Raw genomic sequence first — 20843 nt, 5'->3', positions numbered from 1 at the left:
AATAACTATTTTCTCCTTCTTAACTCCTAACACCCTCTCGTGCTCACCACGATGACCGTTGTACACACTTTACACCTTCCTCAGACCTCCCGATCCACACCTCTCCACGGCCCTTCAGCAGATGACATTCCTTCCTTATGGCAAATGAAACAGAAGCCATCAGGTGGGAAACACCTCCACTTTCAGCCAGCGAATCCACAAACTCACCTGCACTCACACCTATCCCTCTTCTTCCTCCCCTCCTGTGACCCTGCCCAAGGCCAAGGCCGCCACCTGCTCTGGAGCCCTCCCCTCTTCCTTTTCTTGCACGTTCAGCTTCTCTCTACGGTTTTCACTCCAAGACCATTGGGAAAATGATTTCATTTCTCTTTGCAAACACAACAAAATAAAAACAAAGTACTTCTGGTAACCCTGTGACCTCCACACTCGGGTCCTCTTTCTTATTTCACAGCTGTCCTCTAATTGCCTCCCGGACTTCCAGTTTCTGGCCCGCCCTGGCCTGGTTTCTGCCTTCCCCACTCCACCTCGCTGGCTCTCGCCGGAGTATCTCATGAATTCTGAGCCACTGACTCTGGCAGGCATTTTCTGTCCTTGTATTTTGGATGTCTCAGCAGCACTGTACCCTGCTGGCCGCTCCCGTCTCCGTTCCCTTGACTCCTTTGGCAGGCTGGGCACTCTGGGCCTTTCACCAGCTCCACCTCCTCTACTCACCCCTTAAATGTTGGCCCAGGGCTCTGTCCTCAGTCCTCTACTCTACTGTGCCCCTGGGCAAGCTCATCCTGTCCCATGGCTCCTATTGCACCTCTTCGCAGACAAGCACTGTGGCCATAGCTCTAGCCCAGATCACGCCACCCAGCTGCCTGATGGAGATCCCCACTCGGCTGCCTTTCAGGCACCTCAAGGGTGATGTGCTCTTTTTTTTAAATCCACCCTTCTGTTGGCTTCTCTACCTCCGCAAATGCACTGCCATCTACCTAGATGCCTAAGGCTCAAGCCCGGCCATCACCTTTTGCCTCCTCCTCCCTAGTCCTGTTAATTCTACTGACCAAATATTTCTTAAATCTGTCCTTTTCTTTCCATTCCCTACTGTCACCTGGCTCAGGCTAAGGTCATATCCAGATTGGACAACTGTGACCGCCTCCAGATGGGCCTCCCTGCATCTCTCAATCCATTCTCCACACTGGGACCAGAGTGATTAAAAGATACACGTCCCTCATGATAACATGTGCACTGGGCTTCCTGCTGCTTTGAGGACAGAGTCCCAAATCTTCACGAGGGCTTACATGGCTCACAAGCACCCACACCTTCCAGCTTTGTCTCTGCCACCCCTCTTTCAGCACCCTGCTCTCATTGGCCTTTGCACAAGCAGCTCTCTGCCTGGAATGCGCTGTCTTTCTCCTCCCCTTCACCTGGCTAACTGTGACGTTTCCTTCAACTCTCAACCTAAAGGCCACCTCTTCAGCAGGTAACCCCTGAGGTCTTAGGTTAAGTGCCTCTAGGTGTTTTTGCCTGCACACACCCTTGCTACACTCCTTTTAAAAATATTTTTATTTTAAAGGAAACACAGACAGAAAATCAGACAAATGTGTAGCTTAATGAATTCTTCAAAGGCAAACCCCCGTGCGACCACCACTAAAAGACAAGAAAGAGAACTTTGTCAGCCACCTCAGAAGTCTGTCCATGTGCTCATCCCAGGAACAGTCCCCACCTCGCCCCATAAGTAACCCCATCCCAACTTTTATAATAATCACTTCCTGCATTTTTGAAATGTTTCCAGTTTCCTATTTTGGCAAAACATGTTTATAAGGGAGGGTTTTAATTTCTCACAGTTATTCCTTGTATTTTTAAGTAGCAGCTTTTTTTCCCCCCACCCAAAAGTGCATCCCTAGGCACTATAGTTTAGTCCTGGTCATTTAAAAATTTTCATTACTTAAGTTTCTTTTAACCTATACATTTCCTGACATTTCTTTCTTTTCCTTTCCATTTTTCTGTGGAAGAATCCAGGCCATTTGACTTGTCCAGATTCCCACAGTCTGGATTTTGCTGCTCAAGGTGCAGTTCAACAACTTCCTCTGTCCTGTGCGTGGCCTGCAAATTGATCCCTTTGGCAAGACTACAGGGGTCATTACGCTTATCTCTCTTTATAGCGTTGGCAGTCATTAACACATAATGTGTCATCACCGGGGACTATAAAATGGTGGTATTCTAATTCTATCATTCCTTTTTCATTTAATAATCAGAATACTTTTATTTTTTTTTTTATTTTTTTTTTGAGACAGAGTCTCGCTCTGTTGCCCGGCTAGAGTGAGTGCCGTGGCGTTAGCCTAGCTCACGGCAACCTCAAACTCCTGGGCTTAAGCGATCCTACTGCCTCAGCCTCCCGAGTAGCTGGGACTACAGGCATGTGCCACCATGCCTGGCTAAGTTTTTCTATATATATTTTTAGTTGGCCAGATAATTTCTTTCTATTTTTAGTAGAGACGGGGTCTTGCTCTTGCTCAGGCTGGTCTCGAACTCCTGACCTCGAGCGATTCACCCGCCTCGGCCTCCCAGAGGGCTAGGATTACAGGCGTGAGCCACCGCGTCCGGGCTAATAATGAGAATACTTTTATAGCGAAATGGCTGCGCTCTGCCCTCACCTGTTATTGGGTAACCCGGTGGTAAAGATCATATAGCTTGCCTCCCCCGTTTTTGGTAACAGCATCTAATTTTCTTGTGGAGAACCAGCTTTCCCTAATCTTAGTCCGAGTGGGTAAAGTAGAGATAAACCCACTTTCCAACCTGGAAGTGGGCTCACGATGGAAGTCTGGCCAGGGAAGGTACCCCCATCCCCGGTCATAGAGATTGAGTCAGGGACAGTCAGGTGACCCAAGCCAGGCCAATGAAAAGACTCCTTGAAACTTTTCCTCAAGGTTTTGGGAGAGGCAGCACCTTCCTCTGGTGTTGCTAAACAGATTACACATAAGCTGGTGGTGACCACCTCTGCCACTGCTCAGGAAAAGCCTGCCTGAGAATGAAATCACACAGAAGAAAGCAGAGCTGAGAGATGGAGAACGCATTCCTGGTGGCATTCTTTGCTTTGGACACTTGAGTCTGGCTGTGCTTGAAGGCTACACCTTAGACTCTTGGCTATGTGGGTTAAAAGCCAGCTTTTTTCAAAAGCCAGCTCGCAAGCAAGAACTGATTGATATAATACTCATGTTCTTCACTCCCATAACCCTCAGAACCTCTCCTTTCATGACCCTTAGGACATCTCTAATTCCTTGATGTCCATCATCTCCAGCAGACTATGCTTCTGGAGACACACTCCACGCCTGTCTTGCTTGGCAGTCTTTCTAGTAACTAGAACATCCTGGCAAGAGTAGCTGCTCATTTCAGATTTGGAGAACTGAAGAAGTTAAAACAAATCTCCTGAATCAGGTTCAACTCCTGTCCATCTGGCACCTTCTGTTCTCCCAAATGTGTAGGGCACAGTATTTCTTCTGGCTACCGCTGGGTCTGAATGGGTCCAAGACATAAAGGTCCTTGGGAAAAGGGGTCCTCCGGGGTGTGCCCCTGAGATCACCAAGTCAGGAGCTCCTCGGCAAAGTGATAGAAACTATAAGCCACAGGGCCATAGGTTAGCTCTTTACATACTTAAGTCTCATTCCACTCCTGTCATCCCATTTGTCATCTCCACCCTTCTGCCTCCTTGGCCCAGCCTTTGTCTCCAAACGTACACAAGAATCTCTGGGTAAAGCTCTAATGTGGACAGAGACAGCTGGTCCCCTCATGGCTCTTGACAATGGGTCTTGTCCTTTCAAGTCTGTGGGGCTTGTTTTTGGCACTGGCTGATGGTAACGCCCAGATGGGAACATCAAGGCTGCTGGGCCTTAGTTGCTGGCTAGGTGCCCCCAGGGCTGGGAAAACATTCTTCCCAAGTGGGCCTGCTTTGGCCTCCTTGTTCCATTGTTATCATCTGGCTGCTAGGCAACATGCCTGGCCATCTGAGCACGAGCAGAAAAAGTTGGGATTTTTATAAACCAGCTGCAGGGGGCAGGAAACTAGGAACGGACTGTTCTCTGTTCTGAGAAGCTTCTCTGCTCCTCTGGTTGCAGGGTGGCGAGGGCCATGTGACGCTGTTGAGGAGTGCCTCTGGGGCCTGGGCCTCTTTCCTTTCCCTTGCCAATTCCCCCTGCACTGGGAGGCGGGCCATTTGCTCCCTGCATCCGAGCAAATGGAAATCAATGCCCTGGAGGAGACCCAGCAAAAGGTGGGGGGGACAAACCAATACAAAATAATTAATCTTATGGACTTTACTGACCAGGGGAGCCTAACTAAGATGAAAGAAAAGCAATGCAGCATAAGCTCTGGAATCATGCAGAACAAAGTCTCCCCCTCTATTATAGGTTGGGCACCCCTAATCCAAAAATCCGAATTCTAAAGCACTTCTGGTCCCATGCACTTTGGATGAGGGATACTCAACCTATACTTACTGTGTGACCTCAGGCAAGTTACTTAACCTCCCCAAGCCTCAATTTTGTAATCTATAAAATAGAGAGGCTTAATACCCACCCTGTGGGGCTGTTGGAAAGACGAAAGGAAATAATGCCAGGTGCTTAACCCACAAATGCTCAGCCCAGCGACCACCACGTGGTAAGCACTCTCTAAATGGCAGCTGCTATTATCGTTGCTGTTTTTGTTGTTACTACCATCAGGATTTCCCATTTTTCAACCAGTGGGAGTGAAGAGGTACTAAGGCACATAAACCTGGCCTGTATCCCCTGCTGTACGGGTGTCAGCATCACAATTCTGCCCCAGAAACGGGGCCCATACCTTCCGTTCCAAGTGCTTGTCCAGGCGGGCCAGAGCTTCTGTCTCTCCTCCTTGCCAGACGGCTGGGCCAAGTCCTTCAGTGGGGAACCCTACAGGAGGGAGAGCAGATCACAGGAACAGAGACAGCACAGCAAGTCCTGACACATTAGTCTGTTCTTTGAACTTTGTGAGAACTGAACCATAGTGTTTTGGGTGCTACTGGGGATGAGATAATCCTTGAAGTTTTAGCATTTTCTAGGTCATCCTGGTTCTCTTCCCACCATCACTATTTTCTCTCCTTTCCCTCACCTTCCCCATCCCAGCCCCTCATCATTCCAGGTGAGAAAAATCCTGGACTTCTTACTTTCAGATTAGTTGGCAACAAGTGTGGTTTTCAGGTAAAAAAGGCTAGTTTTGTTCAGATCAAAGACGGAGGGTGGAGGGAAGGAAGGGGGAGGGGAGAAAGGGTGTAGTCAGTAACCTGAGGGGCCGACAGACCCTCCTTTCAACAGAAGCAATACCAGTTGTCCTGGTATTGAGAAGCCCACTGATGCCTGCACTAAACAGTCCTTATGTTGTCTGAGAGAGGAAAGTGCAAAAACAGAGGTGCAGACTAGAAACAGAAGATTATATACCTGAGTATGAACAGAAAAAAGACGGGAAGGACACAGTCCAAAATGAATAGTGGTTATCTCTGGGTGGTGGCACAATAGTGATGGTTATTTCTAACCTTCCTATAATAGCATGCGTTACTTTGGCAAAGAAGAACAACCCCCACTAAATTTCTTCACACAAAGGAAAGCGGCAGCATTAGAGGCTTAGGGCAGGAAGCACCCACCCAGCTCCTCCAGGGAGGGTACACCATAGGTTTCGTCGTGGTTCTCCTGGATCTCAGCCCTACAGCTCTCCATCTGTTGGCTGGTCACTGAGCCCACTGGCTTCTTGGGCAGCTCCATTCGACTGATGATGGCCTGAAAGCGCTTGTAGGTCAGGGGTGGCTTCTGCCCGTTCAGCTCAATGATCCTGGGGAGCCCAAAGCACAGCTAGTGTCACTAACAATGCCCTTTGTTTCTGATCCCCACCCACCCAAAAAAGAGCCCAGACTCTGAAGGCTTTGTAGGTGGCTTTCGTTATCCAGCCAGGGGTCCCACCCCTGAGTGGAAAGGAGGGGACAAGGGAGGCTGCATCTCCATTTTACCGAGAGGGAAAATGAAGCCCAGAGAGCTGGAGCAGGTGCCTCAGGCAATGGAGCAAGGCAGGGCCAAAGCTGGGACTCAAGTCCAGGTTCCCTGGTGCCGACGTGGAGCCGCCTAAAGACAGAGACTGACCATATCTTTCTAATCACAGAAAAACCCCCACTAGCCTTCTCGGCACTTGGTCTATCTGTTTAAGCTGTGGGAATCCGTGCGGGCCTCTCCCCCAGTGTGGGCCTTGGAGGACGTTCTTTGATAAGAGCCACAAATGTGTCCTTTCTTGGAAAATCATCCCCATCTTAGCCTCCATTTATTAGAATAAAGAGATGGAGGACAGCCTATCCTCCCTAAATCAGAGACTGAGGCTGGAGTTCTGGCAACAACTAATACTTAAATAGTGTCTTGCAGTTTATAAAGTATTTTTCATGAGCAGGAGAAATGTAACTGTACTAGTGCAAGCAGGAAAGATTTTAATATAAGAAGGTGAAGAAAAGAATTGGGGCTATTTATAAAAGGATGAGTTGGGATAGCATGGAGACAGATTCCTGGCTCCGTACCACCCCAACCCGGCTCTTGTTGGCCAAGAAGCAGCTTACGCAAGACCCAGCTGGCTGGGTGAGTTCATTTTTCAGTTTGTTCTCTCTCGCTGTCTCCATTAGTGGAGATATAAGGTTGGCTGCTGCCTCTGCAGTACCTCCCCACTCCTCTGGCACGTGGCAGGAGGAGGAACTCCACACCCAGCCTCTCCTCCTGAGGGCTGGCTCACGTGCACAGCTGTGTGACCCGGCTTCCTGGCAACTGGGTTGGGGAGTGGGGGTGGAGAGTGGCGGCTGCTGGCTTGGCAGCAGCAGAGCAGGAAGGTGACAGCTCCGGCAGGGAAGGGGAGGAGAGGGTTTCCTTCTAGACTGTCTGAAAGCACAGAGGCCTGTCACCAGGGGAGAGATGCCTCTGTAGTTATGCGCTCCCTGCAGGGCTCTCTGGAGCCCCCTGAGCAACACCGAAACGCGTGGCCTGGAAACCCAGATAGCCACAGGAGCCGATCTTAGCTACAGAAACTGGGCCTGTGAGAACAGGAGTCTGTTGGAGGGTAACAGACTGGGTCCACTGAGGCCAGGGGGCAGCTGTGGAGGAGCAGATGGAATTGGGAGCATGAGGCACAGATGGGACTGGAGCATATTAGGAGCAGGTCCAGGAAGATCCTGAGTGAGGAGTCTCACTGCTTCCATGCCTTGGGCCTAATAAGCCTCTTTGCCACCCAAATTGGGTAAAGCCCTTTGTGATCTGTCCTGTAGGTTCCAGCTCTGGCCCATTCTCTTCTAGCTTCTAGAAAATGCCATACTTCATGAGCCAGGTGGTCCTATTGTGGAACCTCCCTGAGTTCTGCTCAGCAGGGGCCCAAATCACTAATCTTACCAAGTGGGAACCTGACCCCTGGGGCCTACCTCTTACCTGTCCAGGTCATAGAGGGTGTGCGAGTTCTCGGTCACCACCTCCACACCAGCCTCCTTGGCCATCTTCATGATGGCTGCATCCCGTTCTTTCCCAAAGGGCTCGGAGTCATATTCAAAAGTCAAGCGTGTCACCCCCCATTCCTGCAGGGAGAGAATCTGTTACGCTCAACCCTGTGTTTGGGGAGGAGGGGGAAGCTGGGCACTCTTTCTTGGGAGGGAGTAGAGCCAGTTCAGGGATTTGTCAGATGGGCAGCAGAACAAACTAGCGACAGTGATTGGAGCTGGAAAGCAAACAATCTGAGGCTCAGAAAATTTGAGGAGGGCAGACCAGTGAGGTGAGATCAATAGCATAGCAACAGCGGCATCAGGAGAAAGGTAGGTGGCCTTGTGCACTTGCTATGTCCTTGAGGTAGGAGAATGCAGCAGGAGGCTATAAATACAATGCTCCCAGGGGACCCCCAGTCCCAGAAAGAGGCACTGACTCACTGGTGGAGACAGCGGGGGATAGGACCGCCTCTCGTCTGCTCAACAAGCTTTTCTCAGAGCTCCTTGCAGCCCTGCAGACTTGTGGCCTAGTTTTCTTGGCAGACTTGTGCTATGTGAAGTGTCTTAATGGTTTCCACAGCAACACTCCGGAGGCCAGTAGCAAACAGAGCTAATAGACTCCAGCTCTCAGAGAGTCAGGGAAGGAGGAGTGATCCTTAGTCCAGAGGTCAGAGAAAACTGACCAGAGGGCTGCATGTTGAAAAGAAGGGAATTCTGCATGTTGAGAAGAAGCGAATTCTTTTCTAAATCTTTAGTTATTTCTGGTAAGAATCTCAGGATCTTCCAGCAAGCTGGCCACTGAAAAGTTGTACAGATGACTCACAGAAAGCCCTAGAGCATGCAACCAGCAAGAAGAAAAACACATTCTAATCAAACCTTAAAGCTCTGAATCTCAGGGGCAAATGTCCTGGACCAGACCATGCACAAGCTGTTCTGGTCCTGACTCAGCCCTGCCTGGGAGGTGGGTCTGTAGCAGGGGTAGTGCAAGGACAATAACACTAAATATTGATTGAGCCCTTACTATAAGCCAGGTACCATGCTTAGCAGCTCATGCAGATGAGATTGTTAAATACTGATAGTAACCCTGGGAACAATAGTAACAGTATCATTAAATGACACTTTCTCCAAGAAGCCTTCCTTGACCTCCTCCTTCAATATGATCCTCCTGCCCCTTGTTCTTTTTCCATCACAGCATTCATTATATGGCAAGGAAGTTTCCCATTACTTGCCTCTTTCCCCTGTTGGTGTGAACTCCTAGAGCAGAAACCATGCTGTCTCTTTTATCACCATTACCCTACTACCTAGTGTGAGGCCTAGTACCTAGAAGAAACTCAACATACACAATGGATGACTGAATGGATCACCTACCTATATCTCTGGGCTCTAACTGGGCTGGCGTCTGAGCTGCTCGGGAGAGAAGGGGCAATGTGGACGAGCAGAGAGGCAAACACATTTATATGGTATGGTGGTTAAGGACACTGCTCTGGGGTCAGAGAATCCAAGACCACCACTTATTAGCTTCATGTCCATGGGCAAGTTATTGTTTCCTCACTTGTAAAATGAGGATAGCAGTACCCACTTCTTAGGGCTGCTGTGAGGAATAAGTGAGTTAATATAAACAAGCACTTGGAACAGGCCTTGACTCACAGGCAGCCCTCAATGAATGTTAGCAATTACTAGTATTGTGTGATTTGTACATGCATGTGCAATTATCTCTGTGGGGGTGGGGGGAGGGAGCTGAGTGATGACGTATTTACTAAGCTGTTTGCCTTGACGGGAGACTTTTCCTCCTGTCTCAGAGTTGGGGTGGAGAGGGGCACAGACACACTGTATGCTGCTGAGGACGAAGGGAGTCTGTCCTAGAGCCCTTTGTCCCTGAGGACTTTTGCCTCTATTTTGCCTTAAAACATGCTTTTTAAAGGGGCTGGGGGGAAGTGGACTGGCCCCCCCCAATACTGCAGACAGAAACCTACGTGGTTCCCAAATGAAGAATTTCATCAATCATTCACCAGAGAGGAAACAGGGAAGCTCCCTCAGAAAGGCTTTTGTTCCAACAAGCAGAGCAAAGCAGGACGGGAAACGCCCCTTGCTAGACATGAAACCCCACCCTCAAAGTCTTGGCATAGGAGGAGTCCTAATAAATCTTGCTAGTTTGAGCCAAGAAAGCATCTAAGGAAGCCAGTGGCATCCGGGGTGGAATGACTGACTACATTCTGTGTCTGGACTGAGCTGGGAACTTTCCAACAAGACAGAAGTTTCACAGAATTTTTTCCTTAACACAGTTTCCATTCCAAAGGCAAGCTGTCCTCTGCTCCCAATTTCTCTAGCAACGGCCAGACCAGCTCTGATATTTCCATTCCATCAGTCGGAATTTCATCTCATTCAATCTGTGGGGAAATCCTAGGAGCAGAGTCTCACTCTCTTCCCCGGGGCCCTACCCACTTACCTTGAAAAGCCTTGGGAACACATCGGCTGGCTGTCCCCGGACGACAAACAGGCGGGAGTTCAGTTTCCTTAAACTTGTGTCCAGATCTTCCAGAGACTGAAGCAGGAACCTGCAGAGTCCACACAGGCCTTGTTAGTGACAACATAATAAAGAGTAGCTCTCTTTCCTAGCAAGGCAGGAGAAACTGGCTCACTGTTTAGGGCAAAAAGCGGCACAACGAGCACCAGGACTGGAGAGGCCTGAGTTCTAGCCTAGGAATGAAACGGGAGTGGACTGGTGCTGCCTTGGTTGAAACCCTGGCCTTGCCACTTACTAGCTGTGTGACTTTGGGCAGTAACTTAACCTCTTCAGCCTGTTTTCTCATCTGTAATACGGAGTTGATGTTAGTACCTATCTCATAGAATTGCTAAGAAAAGAAAATCAAATAATACAAGAAAAATACTTAGCACAGTGCTTGGCACACAGAGATCACGGGATAAGTGTGAGCTGTTCCTAGTGTTGCGTTTCTATGTGACCAGAACCAAGCCACTTACTACCGTCAGCCTCTGGGGCTGGGTGTAAATATTTGTCCAGCACGAGGCTGCTGTGTGAACCAAATGGGAACCACCTGAAAAACAGGTGTGATTCTATGTGGGAAGCATCATGGTGCTATTAGCAGAGGAACAAGACTGCCACAGCCTGGAAAACCCTACTTACTCTGAGCCAACAAACTCCTTGCCTTTCCGTATTCATGCCTTGGACTGCAAGCGTTTCGGCTGCCACAGCCACCCAGCCTGTGCTACGGCCTGGGTCCCCAGAGCTTTCTTTGGCAGGCGGCTCCCTCTCCAGGGCTCTGGTAACCAGGTTCTCAGCCCAAGAAGGCCTTGGAAGGCACTTCCTGTTAGAGATCCTTGCTTGCCAGCGGGGGTGGGGGTCGAGGTGGGGGCGGGAGACAGATACAGAGCACTCCTGCAGGAAAGCCGGATCACCAGGGGAAAGGGAAGGGAAAGGAACCTCTGCTGAGTACCTTTGCTGTTTCATTTTTAAGTTAAATTAACGTTATAACCAGGTAACTAGTCATGAGGTTCAAAATTCCAGTGACAAAAGGGTACACAGTAAAAAGTGTCCTCCCCTTCTAAGGTTATTAATGTGATTATGGATCAATCTAGCATGCTTCTAAAGTGTATTTTCTCATTTAATTCTGTCAACACATTTTGAAGGAAATAGTATTATATTATCCTCATTTTACAGATGAGGAAAGAGAGACACCAAGAGGTTAATTAATTTGCCTGAAATCATGGTTGTTAAGAGACAAAGTTGGGATAGGAACCTAGGTTGGTCAGACTCTGAAACTCATGTTTTCTTCTCTGTGCCCCATTTCTAAGGACGTTTAGTGGCATGCCAACACTGCTTCAGGGGCCAAGATTCCGCAGGGCCTCAGGAGTTTGGAATCTCTTTCTCCACTACCAACCTGACTACAGGTGATCCACTGACATCCTTATCTTCCTCTTCAGGAACCAAGCCCCGACAGGTTGGCCTGCATACGTCACAGACCCCTCCAAGGCACCTGCTCTCTACACCTTGGCATCACCCACCCTTGCCCAGCATCCCTCATCTCTGTCAACAATAGGAATCACCAGGTTTTATTTTGAGCACAATGAAACCTTGTGCCTCCTCTGCAGCACGTCACATTCCCCGACTCCTGGAGGCTCACAAAAGCAACTGTTCCTAGGCTGCCAACTAGAACCACCCCCCACTGCCGCCTCTGACATACACAACCTGACACACTCCCACGGCCAATGCCACGGACCCACACTCCAGCACGGGCTGAACCCTGGGCTCAGGTCAAAATACCACGTTAGCTAAAGAGCGTGCAGGAGACTGAGAACTTGGGATAGGAGACTCTGACAGGTTGAATGCTGCTTTATGCAAACCAAAAGCTCCACCTCTGTGAATTTCTGTTTTTGAAAAACTGACACCCTCAGAAAAGGACTGAGGAGCTGCCGAGTGACCTCCCCCAGGCCTCACCACTACTCCAGAAGGAAAATAAGAGAGATCCATGCAAATAGCCTTAAGCCACCTGAAACCTGGGTAGAATGACTAGAGGTAACTGCAGTGATTTAAATGCCACAACCCCAGGACAGAGGGTCCTCCATCTGCAGCTCCCAGGAATATTCTTGTCATGTACTTTGGGGGCCTCTTCCTTTACGGTCCACCAGGCTGCAATGGACTTTGATTTGAAGCTATAAATAAGGCTGAAATGCGCATCAAACCTAGATTCCAGGACATGTAGCAATTTGCCTTCTACAGAACTTTATTTTTAGACCTCATTTACTAAAAGGAGAGATTCCTTGCAGCATCTCTAAAGTACAGATAATTCTATGAGAGCTCTTTTCTTCTTTCACAAGAGATGTCTATAGCTGAGGCAGGAAGCAGAAGGCCCAACTCTGAACCCAGCAACTAAATCATAATAATGATGATGATAATGGCAACAACTAACATTTAACGAGCATTTACAATGAACCAGGCACTATTCTATGCGTTTTACATACGTGAACTCATTTAATTCTTAAACAGCCCTATGAATTAGGTACTATTATCATTCCCATTTTACAGATGAGGAAACTGAGGCATAGAGAGATTTAGTAACTTGTCCAACATCATATATCTAATAAGCAGCTAGAATTCAAACCCAGGAAATTTATCTGGCTCAGCATGTTCGTTCTTAACCACCAGACTCCACTGCTTCTCACAAGCAGCCTCTGCAAGAGGCCATGTTGTGCAGGCTCAGCCTTTAGGGAGCATCACAGCCCAACTCACAGGCCAACACCTCTGCTGCCAGATCTTTGCTCCTGAGTGTGGCTGTGAATCACCCAGGAGCCTACTGAAATGCAGACTCTCAGGCTCTAATCCATACCTCCAAGATCAGAATCTGTATTTTTAACAAGATCCCCGGTGATTCATTTGGACAATAAAGTTGCAGAAGCCCTGCTTCAGAAAATTGAACTTTACTTCTAGCCTCTGTTTACAAGTTTTCTTTCTTTACTTCTAATTTGTTTCTATTAAACTTTCTCTCTTGGAGATCCAGGTTTCTGCCTCCTCTTGGGCCCTCTAGAAATGCTCTGTTAATTCCAACTTCCCTCCTGACTCAAGCCCTACAGGGCTCCTCTGGGAAGGAAGGGCTCAGGACAGTCCCGCAGGAGGCAACAGGCAGGAGATGTGAGAAGGGCTCCCATATCTCCAGCCTCCAGGCAGCCAGAGAAAGGGAAACCACTGCCATGGCACCACCTTTGAGGCCTGCCAGGTATGGAGCAGTGCTGCTACTGGGCCAGTGATAACTGGGGCAGGTGTATGCATTCTTTCACCAGAGAGAACTCTGGGCCTTCTGCATTCCCTTACAGCCCTCCTCTGCCCATGGCCAATTTCCCTTTCCTCCACTGAGGGGACTCTAAAGGAAACTGGTCTAGGCATTGGAGGTGGTGACGCTGGAGGCTGGCACCTCACCTTTGGCAGCTCCCAAGCTGAGCTCACATGGCCAAAATTCAGAGCACATGGTCCTATTCGAGCAAAATTCACCCTTTGGATTAGATAACACGTGCAACTGAATTACATTACATAAATGCTCCGGAGCCAGAGGCAGACAGAACTGGAGAACACCAAATTGGGATTTCCAAAAATACAGAGAGGACTCTGTAATTCAGCGACTCCATGAGGCTAGCCCTTTGGAATAAAACAGGCAGATACTTTAGTTAAGTATTTATATTTAGGGAAGGCCTTCTCTAGGGATGGCAGATTCTGTGTTAAGGAATATATTATTGTTGTTAATGGGCGAGGGAGGATGACAGTGAACTCTTCTTTTGGGTCCAGACTGCTCTTGACCAAGATCCTCTGCTTCAAGCCAGGGTTATCTAACCTTAATGATAGTACCATTGGCTGGCACAGACTGGCTACATGGGATATTAATAGAAGTTAATTTCTCCTTAAGTAATTAACAGAGCTTAAGACCCATAGAAAAGGATAACCTAAACCCATAATCCATGGCAGAAATTTATTTCTAAATACCATTCACATATTGAGATCTAAGTATCTGAATGATACTTAGAAATACTCACATATTTAAATATTAAATACTTATTAAATTCTTAAATAAAATAAATTATTTTTTTCCTAATTTCAAAGAGAAAGATGAAGAAGGTTGTCATCCCTTCTGGGCAAACAGAAACATTTCCCTGGCCGCAGAACAGTAAAATACCTCACTCAGGTACTAATGTGAAGAGCTCAGAGAAATTCAAATGTCCCCACTAATAGACTATGGTTCTCAACCCCCTTCTTGCTGACCAAGTTCCAGAGAAGAACTACCTACGTTGATAGCCCAATAGTGTTTCGCTGCCAGCATTTGGGAAGAGACACATTTGCTCTCACCAGGCACCCTGGGGAGTTCCCAATTTACTTTATTTATTAATTCTGAGAGAAATGGGCTGAGAAAGAACATATTTTATTTCTACCAACTCTCTTTTGTCCCAGAAGCGCCAGAAAGAGGTGCAGCACAGAATTAGGGTTAAAATGATTTAAACAGAACTGTGGCCAACAGCTACCTAAGTTGCAGCAGGGAGAGAAGGGTAATTAAAAACTGCAAGGGCCTATGTTGAGCACCCGTTTTAAAATCTAGAAGCTGCTCACATCTTCCTTTTGTTTTGGTTCTTGCTACAGTACTTCCTTCTAGATGCAGCAAATTTGGGGAAGGGGGGCTAGTAACATGGGTAAGGGCTTAGTCAATTGGTGCTTGGAAAAAAAAAAGTCCTGAGGCTCATATAGCTACATTTAGCCACAAACCTCCCACTACCGCCAAGGTAAGAAGTATGCTAGCCTTCTCCTGTGCCCATGAATATACACATTTCTTGGTTGCCTTTCTCGGTCCTTTTTTACTCTTAGAAAGTGCCATTCATGGTTATTTTAATCTGATTTCATCCACAGAAAGACACTGTGTGGGAGTCAGCGTAGGCGAGGCAGGAAGGTAATAGAGATCACAGATTTTGATCCCCCCCTCGCAGATGGCCCCCACCCTTCCTAGGGAGGCTTCTCAGAGGCAGCAACTCAAGCATTTGCAGAGCCAGGACGTTATGCTGCAGCACAATTCTCCCAGGCCACTCCCAGGATCCAGAAACAGCCACCGGAAGATTACACACACTGTAATTATGCCAGGGTATGGCTGGCTCCAGCACTCCCCTCTGTGTCTAACCATGTGCACAAAACCATATACAGCTCTGCTCCTGATCCATCCAGGAAGCAAGGAGAATGGTGGGGGTGGAAGGAGTGTGTCTGTTTCCAGGTCCAGGTCCAGGTATCATATTTGATCTGTTTTGTGTTATTTCATCTCATTCTTCTGAATGCCAATGCTAATTAGACTTCCCGCCAATGCACTGCAACACATTTCCCAGGTTGCTCAGCTCAGCTATAGTTCCCTAGCCCAGTGTTTCTCAAGCTTAGCTGAAATGAGAGCATTAAAAACCCTAATGCCCAGCCCATAACCCAGAACAATTCAAACAGAACTGGGGGGAAGGAAGCTTTGGCACCTTTTAAAGATCCTTGGGTAATTCCAACGTGCAGCCACAACTGAGAATCACCACTCCAGTTCATTCCCCTATTTTTTTTTTTTTTATAGCACTTTGTTCTACTAAATTATGGTTGTTTACCGGTCTTCCTCCACTGAAATGTAGGCTCCAGGAGTTCTAAGAGCACAGACACATATCTATTTGTTCACTGCTGTACCCCTAGCAGTACCTAGCACGGTGCCTGGCAGATATTAGGCACTCATTAAATAATCACTCAATACTGGCATTCCTACACGGCCTCTGACTTCGGGATTTGACTCAGGTATCTGAGCTGCCAAATTCCTTTTCTCCACACACTTGAAAGCACAGTCACAAAGGGTGACCCACAAAAATCCATAAACACCTAGTTCCTAACAAATTGGAGTTTAATCAGCAACAGAGATTTTGTTGTTGATTTTTAATCCCCACTACCACAAAGGAGTAGGCAGTCCTATGCAATGTCCCCCAAAACCCAATAAAAGAAGAAACTCCTTTGTGACAATGTAACAAGCAGGTAGCTGGATTCTATTTACTCTGCTCTAAATGGCACACTGCCATAAGGAGGGGGCAAAGTCTGAGGCTTGGCTTAATGTCCACACTAGGGATGGTCATTTGAGGATGTTTGTCAAACCCAACCTCCTATCTATAGAAACTGGAGCAGAGACAGAGCAATAGAGCAGCCTGAAAACAGTGTGGGCAGGCTCTCCACAGGACTATCTTTAGTTGTATCCACCATAAAATAGGGTGCGGGGGGGGGGGGGCATTTATTGTAATAGCCCCACTACTAGAAGCACTCACTCTCTTAGCAGGGCACACACGCTGGAGAGAAAAGAATGGTGTGCTGAGAGCCCTGGTATTCTGGAAATAACCCTGCCTATCGGTGCAACAAGGCCACAGGCAAACATCCCCCAGAACAATGTAAACAAACCAAATGACTGCTGCTAGGTGTTTTAAAGAGTGATGGGTACACAATGTCTCAAAACTCCTTGGTGTGAATACAGCTCACAGAGAAAATACCCCAACTACCTGTTAATCCTTTCCCATGAACATGTTGACTCCATCTCCTGGGACTCATCAAAGAGGGGCCCTTGATATCACGGCTTTCCTACTCCCTAACCTTAGCACATCAGTTCATAAAAGTCTAATCCATAATGGTTCAGCCGTCCTTTAAAATCATCTCAAGAGAAGCAGAAGAACAGGATGATACTTTGGTTCCTTTTTATTTTTCTAGCAAGGTCATAGCTGCTGAGGGGATTTTCCAAAATGGGTGAAGTACTGCTCTGGTGCTTTGGACACAAAGTGCCTCTACCTGAAGATGCCCTTAGAGTCTTTATCTATAACATAGGGGAGAAGGCCTTATCTAGTGCTAAGCCAGTGTCTCTAGACACCTCCAGTGGCAGGGCAGTCTGGTTGGAAAGAAGCCAGGATGGGTGATAGGGCGTATTCAAACAAAACCAGAGGCTTAGGGATGACCTTCCAGAGCCAGCAATGGGCTCTTCACTTGAAGAATGAGAGCAGAAACTCGTCCATGCCCTCACACCGCAATATCTCCTTTCCTCCCCTCCCTGAGTACACTCCTAAGGGCCCTGGACCAGGAGTCCCGTTCTGCCACTCACTGGCTGCAAGTGCCTGGGCAAGTCAACTTTGCGTCTCCAGTGCTCAAGAGTCTCGTCTGTACAGTGAGGATCATGATCTCCGTCCCACAGGCATGTTGTAAGGCTCAAACGAGATAACACACAGTGCGAAAGCGCTTTGTCAGAGGTCGAGCCCTGGCCCACCCAGGGCATTAATACGATGACTAATTACTTCCCCGGTCCCGGCTTCTCCCCTCTGGAGAGCCCACTGCGTCCCCCGGCCCCACCTCCCCCCGGCCGGAGCCTCGGGGCTGGAGGGATCGGGCTATCTGCCGGTTGCCCCAAGGGTCCTGGCTACGTCTCTCTGCCCCGCGACCCCGCCCCGGGCCCCCTCACCTCCATCGGTTGATTCCGACCGAGGAGGAGGCCGCGAACCACGGGTCGAGGATGTAAACGCAGCGCACGCAGCGCGCCCCGCGCACGGCCGCCAACAGCGCCGGGTTGTCGTGGAGCCGCAGCCCTTTGCGGAACCAGTGCACTGAGGAGGCGCCGTCCGCGCTGGTCGCCGGGGCCGGGGCCGCCGCCGCCGCCGCCGCCGCGGTCGCCACAGCCGTCGCCATCGCCGCCCTGACTGCTTGGCCACCGCCTCTCCACCCCGTCGGAACCCCGGGCCCCACCCACAGCCCGCCCAGTGACCTATGACGCCGCCGCTCCTCTCCGTAGTCCTGCCCCTAGGGCGCTGGAGCGCCTCTGCCATTGGCTGGGCGCCTCCCGCCACTCAATTGGCCCAGCTGCCGGCCCCGCCCCCTCACGTTCCCACCGTGTGTCGGCTCGCTAGGGCGGACGAGCAGGCGGGGAAAGTGACGCAGGTTGGCGCTCCCGGCCGAGGTCCGGGCGTGGGCCGAGTCTTAAGAGACAGCGGATGTCTTACACGCATCTTGTTCAGGGCCTGCTTCTGGAAGAAGCTGCCTGGGCTGGCGGGGGTTGCTGTGGCTCCAGCCAATGACTTACAAGACTGACAACCGGTCTTCCTATATCACCGTCATCATCTCCCTCACTCTGTTACATCCTCTGTATCATTCTACTACAGCTGCCATTTACTGAATGCATTTTATATGCCAAGCAATACGATAATCTCCTTACGTAGACTGTCTCGTTTACTTACTACTCTCAACTCAGCCCAGTTACATTCATTCAACAAACCCAATGAAAGAGCAATTTACTCTCATTTTACAGATGAAGAAAATGGAGGGTGCTGCAGGTTGAGTGACTTGCTCCATATCATAACGCTATAAGAGGATGCCACTTAGATTATTCTGATTTTGCAACTTCCGCTTTTATCCACGAAGCTATACTCTTTATGCTGAGATCTTGGCATTTCCAAATGGCAGAGTCTAAGGATGGAGGAGGAGTGCCCTGATATGCAGCGGTATACAGTTTGGGAGGGACTGGGAATGTGGAGGACTTGGTTGAGGTAGTAATTATGCTTTCAGATGAATTTATTTTCTTTTAGTCTATGGGGTTCCATTGTGTGCTAAACACTGTACTGGATTCTGTGTGGGATTCAGGGATGTGGAGGACACCGTCCCCATGTCACCTCTGGGGAGCCAGGTGGAGCCCTTTTATTCTTCTGGAGTTTAGCACAAGGCTTGCGGATTGACTAATTGGCAAGAGATGCTATAAACACAAGCAACAAAGTGTTGAGGGTGGGCTAAGATGGCCTAGTCAGGATAGAGCTTTGGGGTTATTAGGTGGAGAACAGTCTGTTTCAATTTGGCTGTAGGTTGAGTCCATGCTTGGAGTTCTTCCTGAACTTGGGGATGAGCAATGAAAGTATTTAGCAATATAGTCGGCAGTGTAGTGGCATTAATTGGCACCACTCTCTAAACCAGAGCATCACTGCAATCCTAGTCTCTCTTTTATTTCCAGGGTTTTGCACAAGCTGTTCTCTCAGCCTAGATCACACTCCCCACCCTACCCCTTTCTAACTCCAGTTTGCCCTATGTCAGTGCTCAGTATAGATGTCACCTCCTTGCTGTCTGGTCCCAGCCTGCATAGTGCCCCATCTTATTTTTTGCTATATTTTTTTTATCACTAGCCTTAACACATAGTACTGGAATTTTTTGCTTAATTGTCTGTCTGCCCTATCGGACTATAAATTCCTAGAGGGCAGGGGCTGTGGTTTATTTGCAGTTGTATTTCCAAGGCCTAGCTCAGTGCTTGGCACTTAATGCTCAAGGATTATTTGAGTAAAAGGTGAACAGGGACTAGAGTCTCAAGTTGGCAGGGACCTTAAAGGCCTATCCCAGTTCCCTCACCTGATCCTGTCCTTATTTTTTAATTCCCTCTCCAAATGCTTGCTGAATAAATCAACGCCACCTCTCATTACTTTTCTTTTAAGGTTTTGTATTCTCCCCTCTCCTATCTCTTCATGTCTCCACAAGGTTGACGCTCTGCTAGGAATGGAGCAGAGAGTGTAAGGAGGTGGTTCTCCCCTAAACAACCTTAAGGACTGACCCTCTTCTCTTCTTCTCTTCTGAATTCCCATAATGCAATATCTATATTCTGTAGGATCTATGAGGGCAGGCACTGTGCTTGTCTTTCTTAACAGTGTCTTCTCATGTTCCATGTATGTAATGCATGTTCATAAGTTGCTGAGTGAATAAAAGATTTTACTCATTTTTTAAAAGTCCTCAAAAGTATACCAATAATGAAAAACAAGTCATCTCCTAATCATCATCAATTCCTAAAACCTATCAATTATTTCTTATCTTCACGTTGCCTTCTAGACTTTGTTCATAAACATCTATTTTGCAACTGAACCTCAAAGCAGAGGTTCAGTGCTATATGCCTTTTAAAAATATTTATTTATTTTTTGAGATAGGCTATCACTCTGTGGCCCTGGCTGGAGAGCAATGGCATCATCATAGCTCACAGCAACCTCAAATTCCTGGGCTCAAGCAATCCTCCTGCCTCAGTCTCCTGAGTAGCTGGGACTGCAGGTGCATGCCACCATGCCTGGCTAATTTTTTCTATTTTTTTGTAAAGACAGGGTCTTGCTCTTGCTCAGGCTGGCCTTGAACTCCTGACCTCGAGAGATCCTTCTGCCTCTGCCTTCCAAAGTGCTGGGATTACAGGCGTGAGCCACCACGCCCAGTTGCTATATGCTTTTTTAAACTTAAAACATTAAGCATTTTCTATATTGCTGTGTCATTGTCGGTGTCTATTTACGGTTTGTGTTATTATCAAGTTGATAAGGATGAATTATTTTATTGAATAATCACATATTGCTTGGGTATATTAACTGTGTAACATTCAACAATCGGGAAGTAAATCTGGCACTGAATAGAATACTGACTGCAGTGTAAAGTCCGCTTTTGGTTTTTACTCTTTAAAAGGGACAGAGAGAAATTGGAGACCAAAGAAACCAGTAAATTTCTAAGGAGGTGAAATGTAGTCAGGTACTATTATCTCGTTGAGAGAACTAAGAACTGAGATTTGACCTCATAGCTATACACCTCATTATTTACAAGCACTTCTCAAGAATGCTTGCCATGAGGATTCCAATCGGTTGCTCCTTGTTTCCACTAAAGGCAGAACAAAAGAAGCTAGCTTACACTAGGAAGACTGAGAGATTTATGAAGGGACTTCTTAGGACAAGGTACTTTAAACGATGGGACGAATTAGCCAGGAGGTGGGTGGTGTCTTTCTTCCCTGAAGATATTTAAGACGACAGATCAATCCTGCTTTGTCTCTTTTTGTTAAAATTC

At 48.0% G+C, this 20843-nt stretch overlaps 1 protein-coding gene across 2 annotated transcripts in view; it reads right to left on the bottom strand.

Annotated features, from left to right (window-relative positions):
• Positions 1 to 17770, bottom strand: part of CRY2 (cryptochrome circadian regulator 2) — a 32853-nt gene extending 15083 nt beyond the window's left edge. Inside the window, exons 1-5 of one of the 2 annotated variants that reach the window (XM_045557890.1) lie at positions 17470 to 17770; positions 9930 to 10038; positions 7437 to 7579; positions 5633 to 5817; positions 4816 to 4904 (exon numbers count right to left, since the gene is read on the bottom strand). In XM_045557890.1, the coding sequence (XP_045413846.1) occupies positions 4816 to 4904; positions 5633 to 5817; positions 7437 to 7579; positions 9930 to 10038; positions 17470 to 17693 (750 nt within the window). In that variant the 5' untranslated portion in view covers positions 17694 to 17770. Of the gene's footprint in view, positions 1 to 4815; positions 4905 to 5632; positions 5818 to 7436; positions 7580 to 9929; positions 10039 to 17115; positions 17335 to 17469 lie in introns of those variants that run through there. The other variant, XM_045557891.1, reaches the window with a different exon arrangement.
• Positions 17771 to 20843: the final 3073 nt, after the last annotated feature.

Source organism: Lemur catta, chromosome 7, assembly GCF_020740605.2.
Source record: "Lemur catta isolate mLemCat1 chromosome 7, mLemCat1.pri, whole genome shotgun sequence".
In the NCBI taxonomy this organism is placed as follows: domain Eukaryota; kingdom Metazoa; phylum Chordata; class Mammalia; order Primates; family Lemuridae; genus Lemur; species Lemur catta.
Note: the sequence above shows the minus strand (reverse complement) of the source record. Positions and strands in the feature narration are given on the sequence as shown.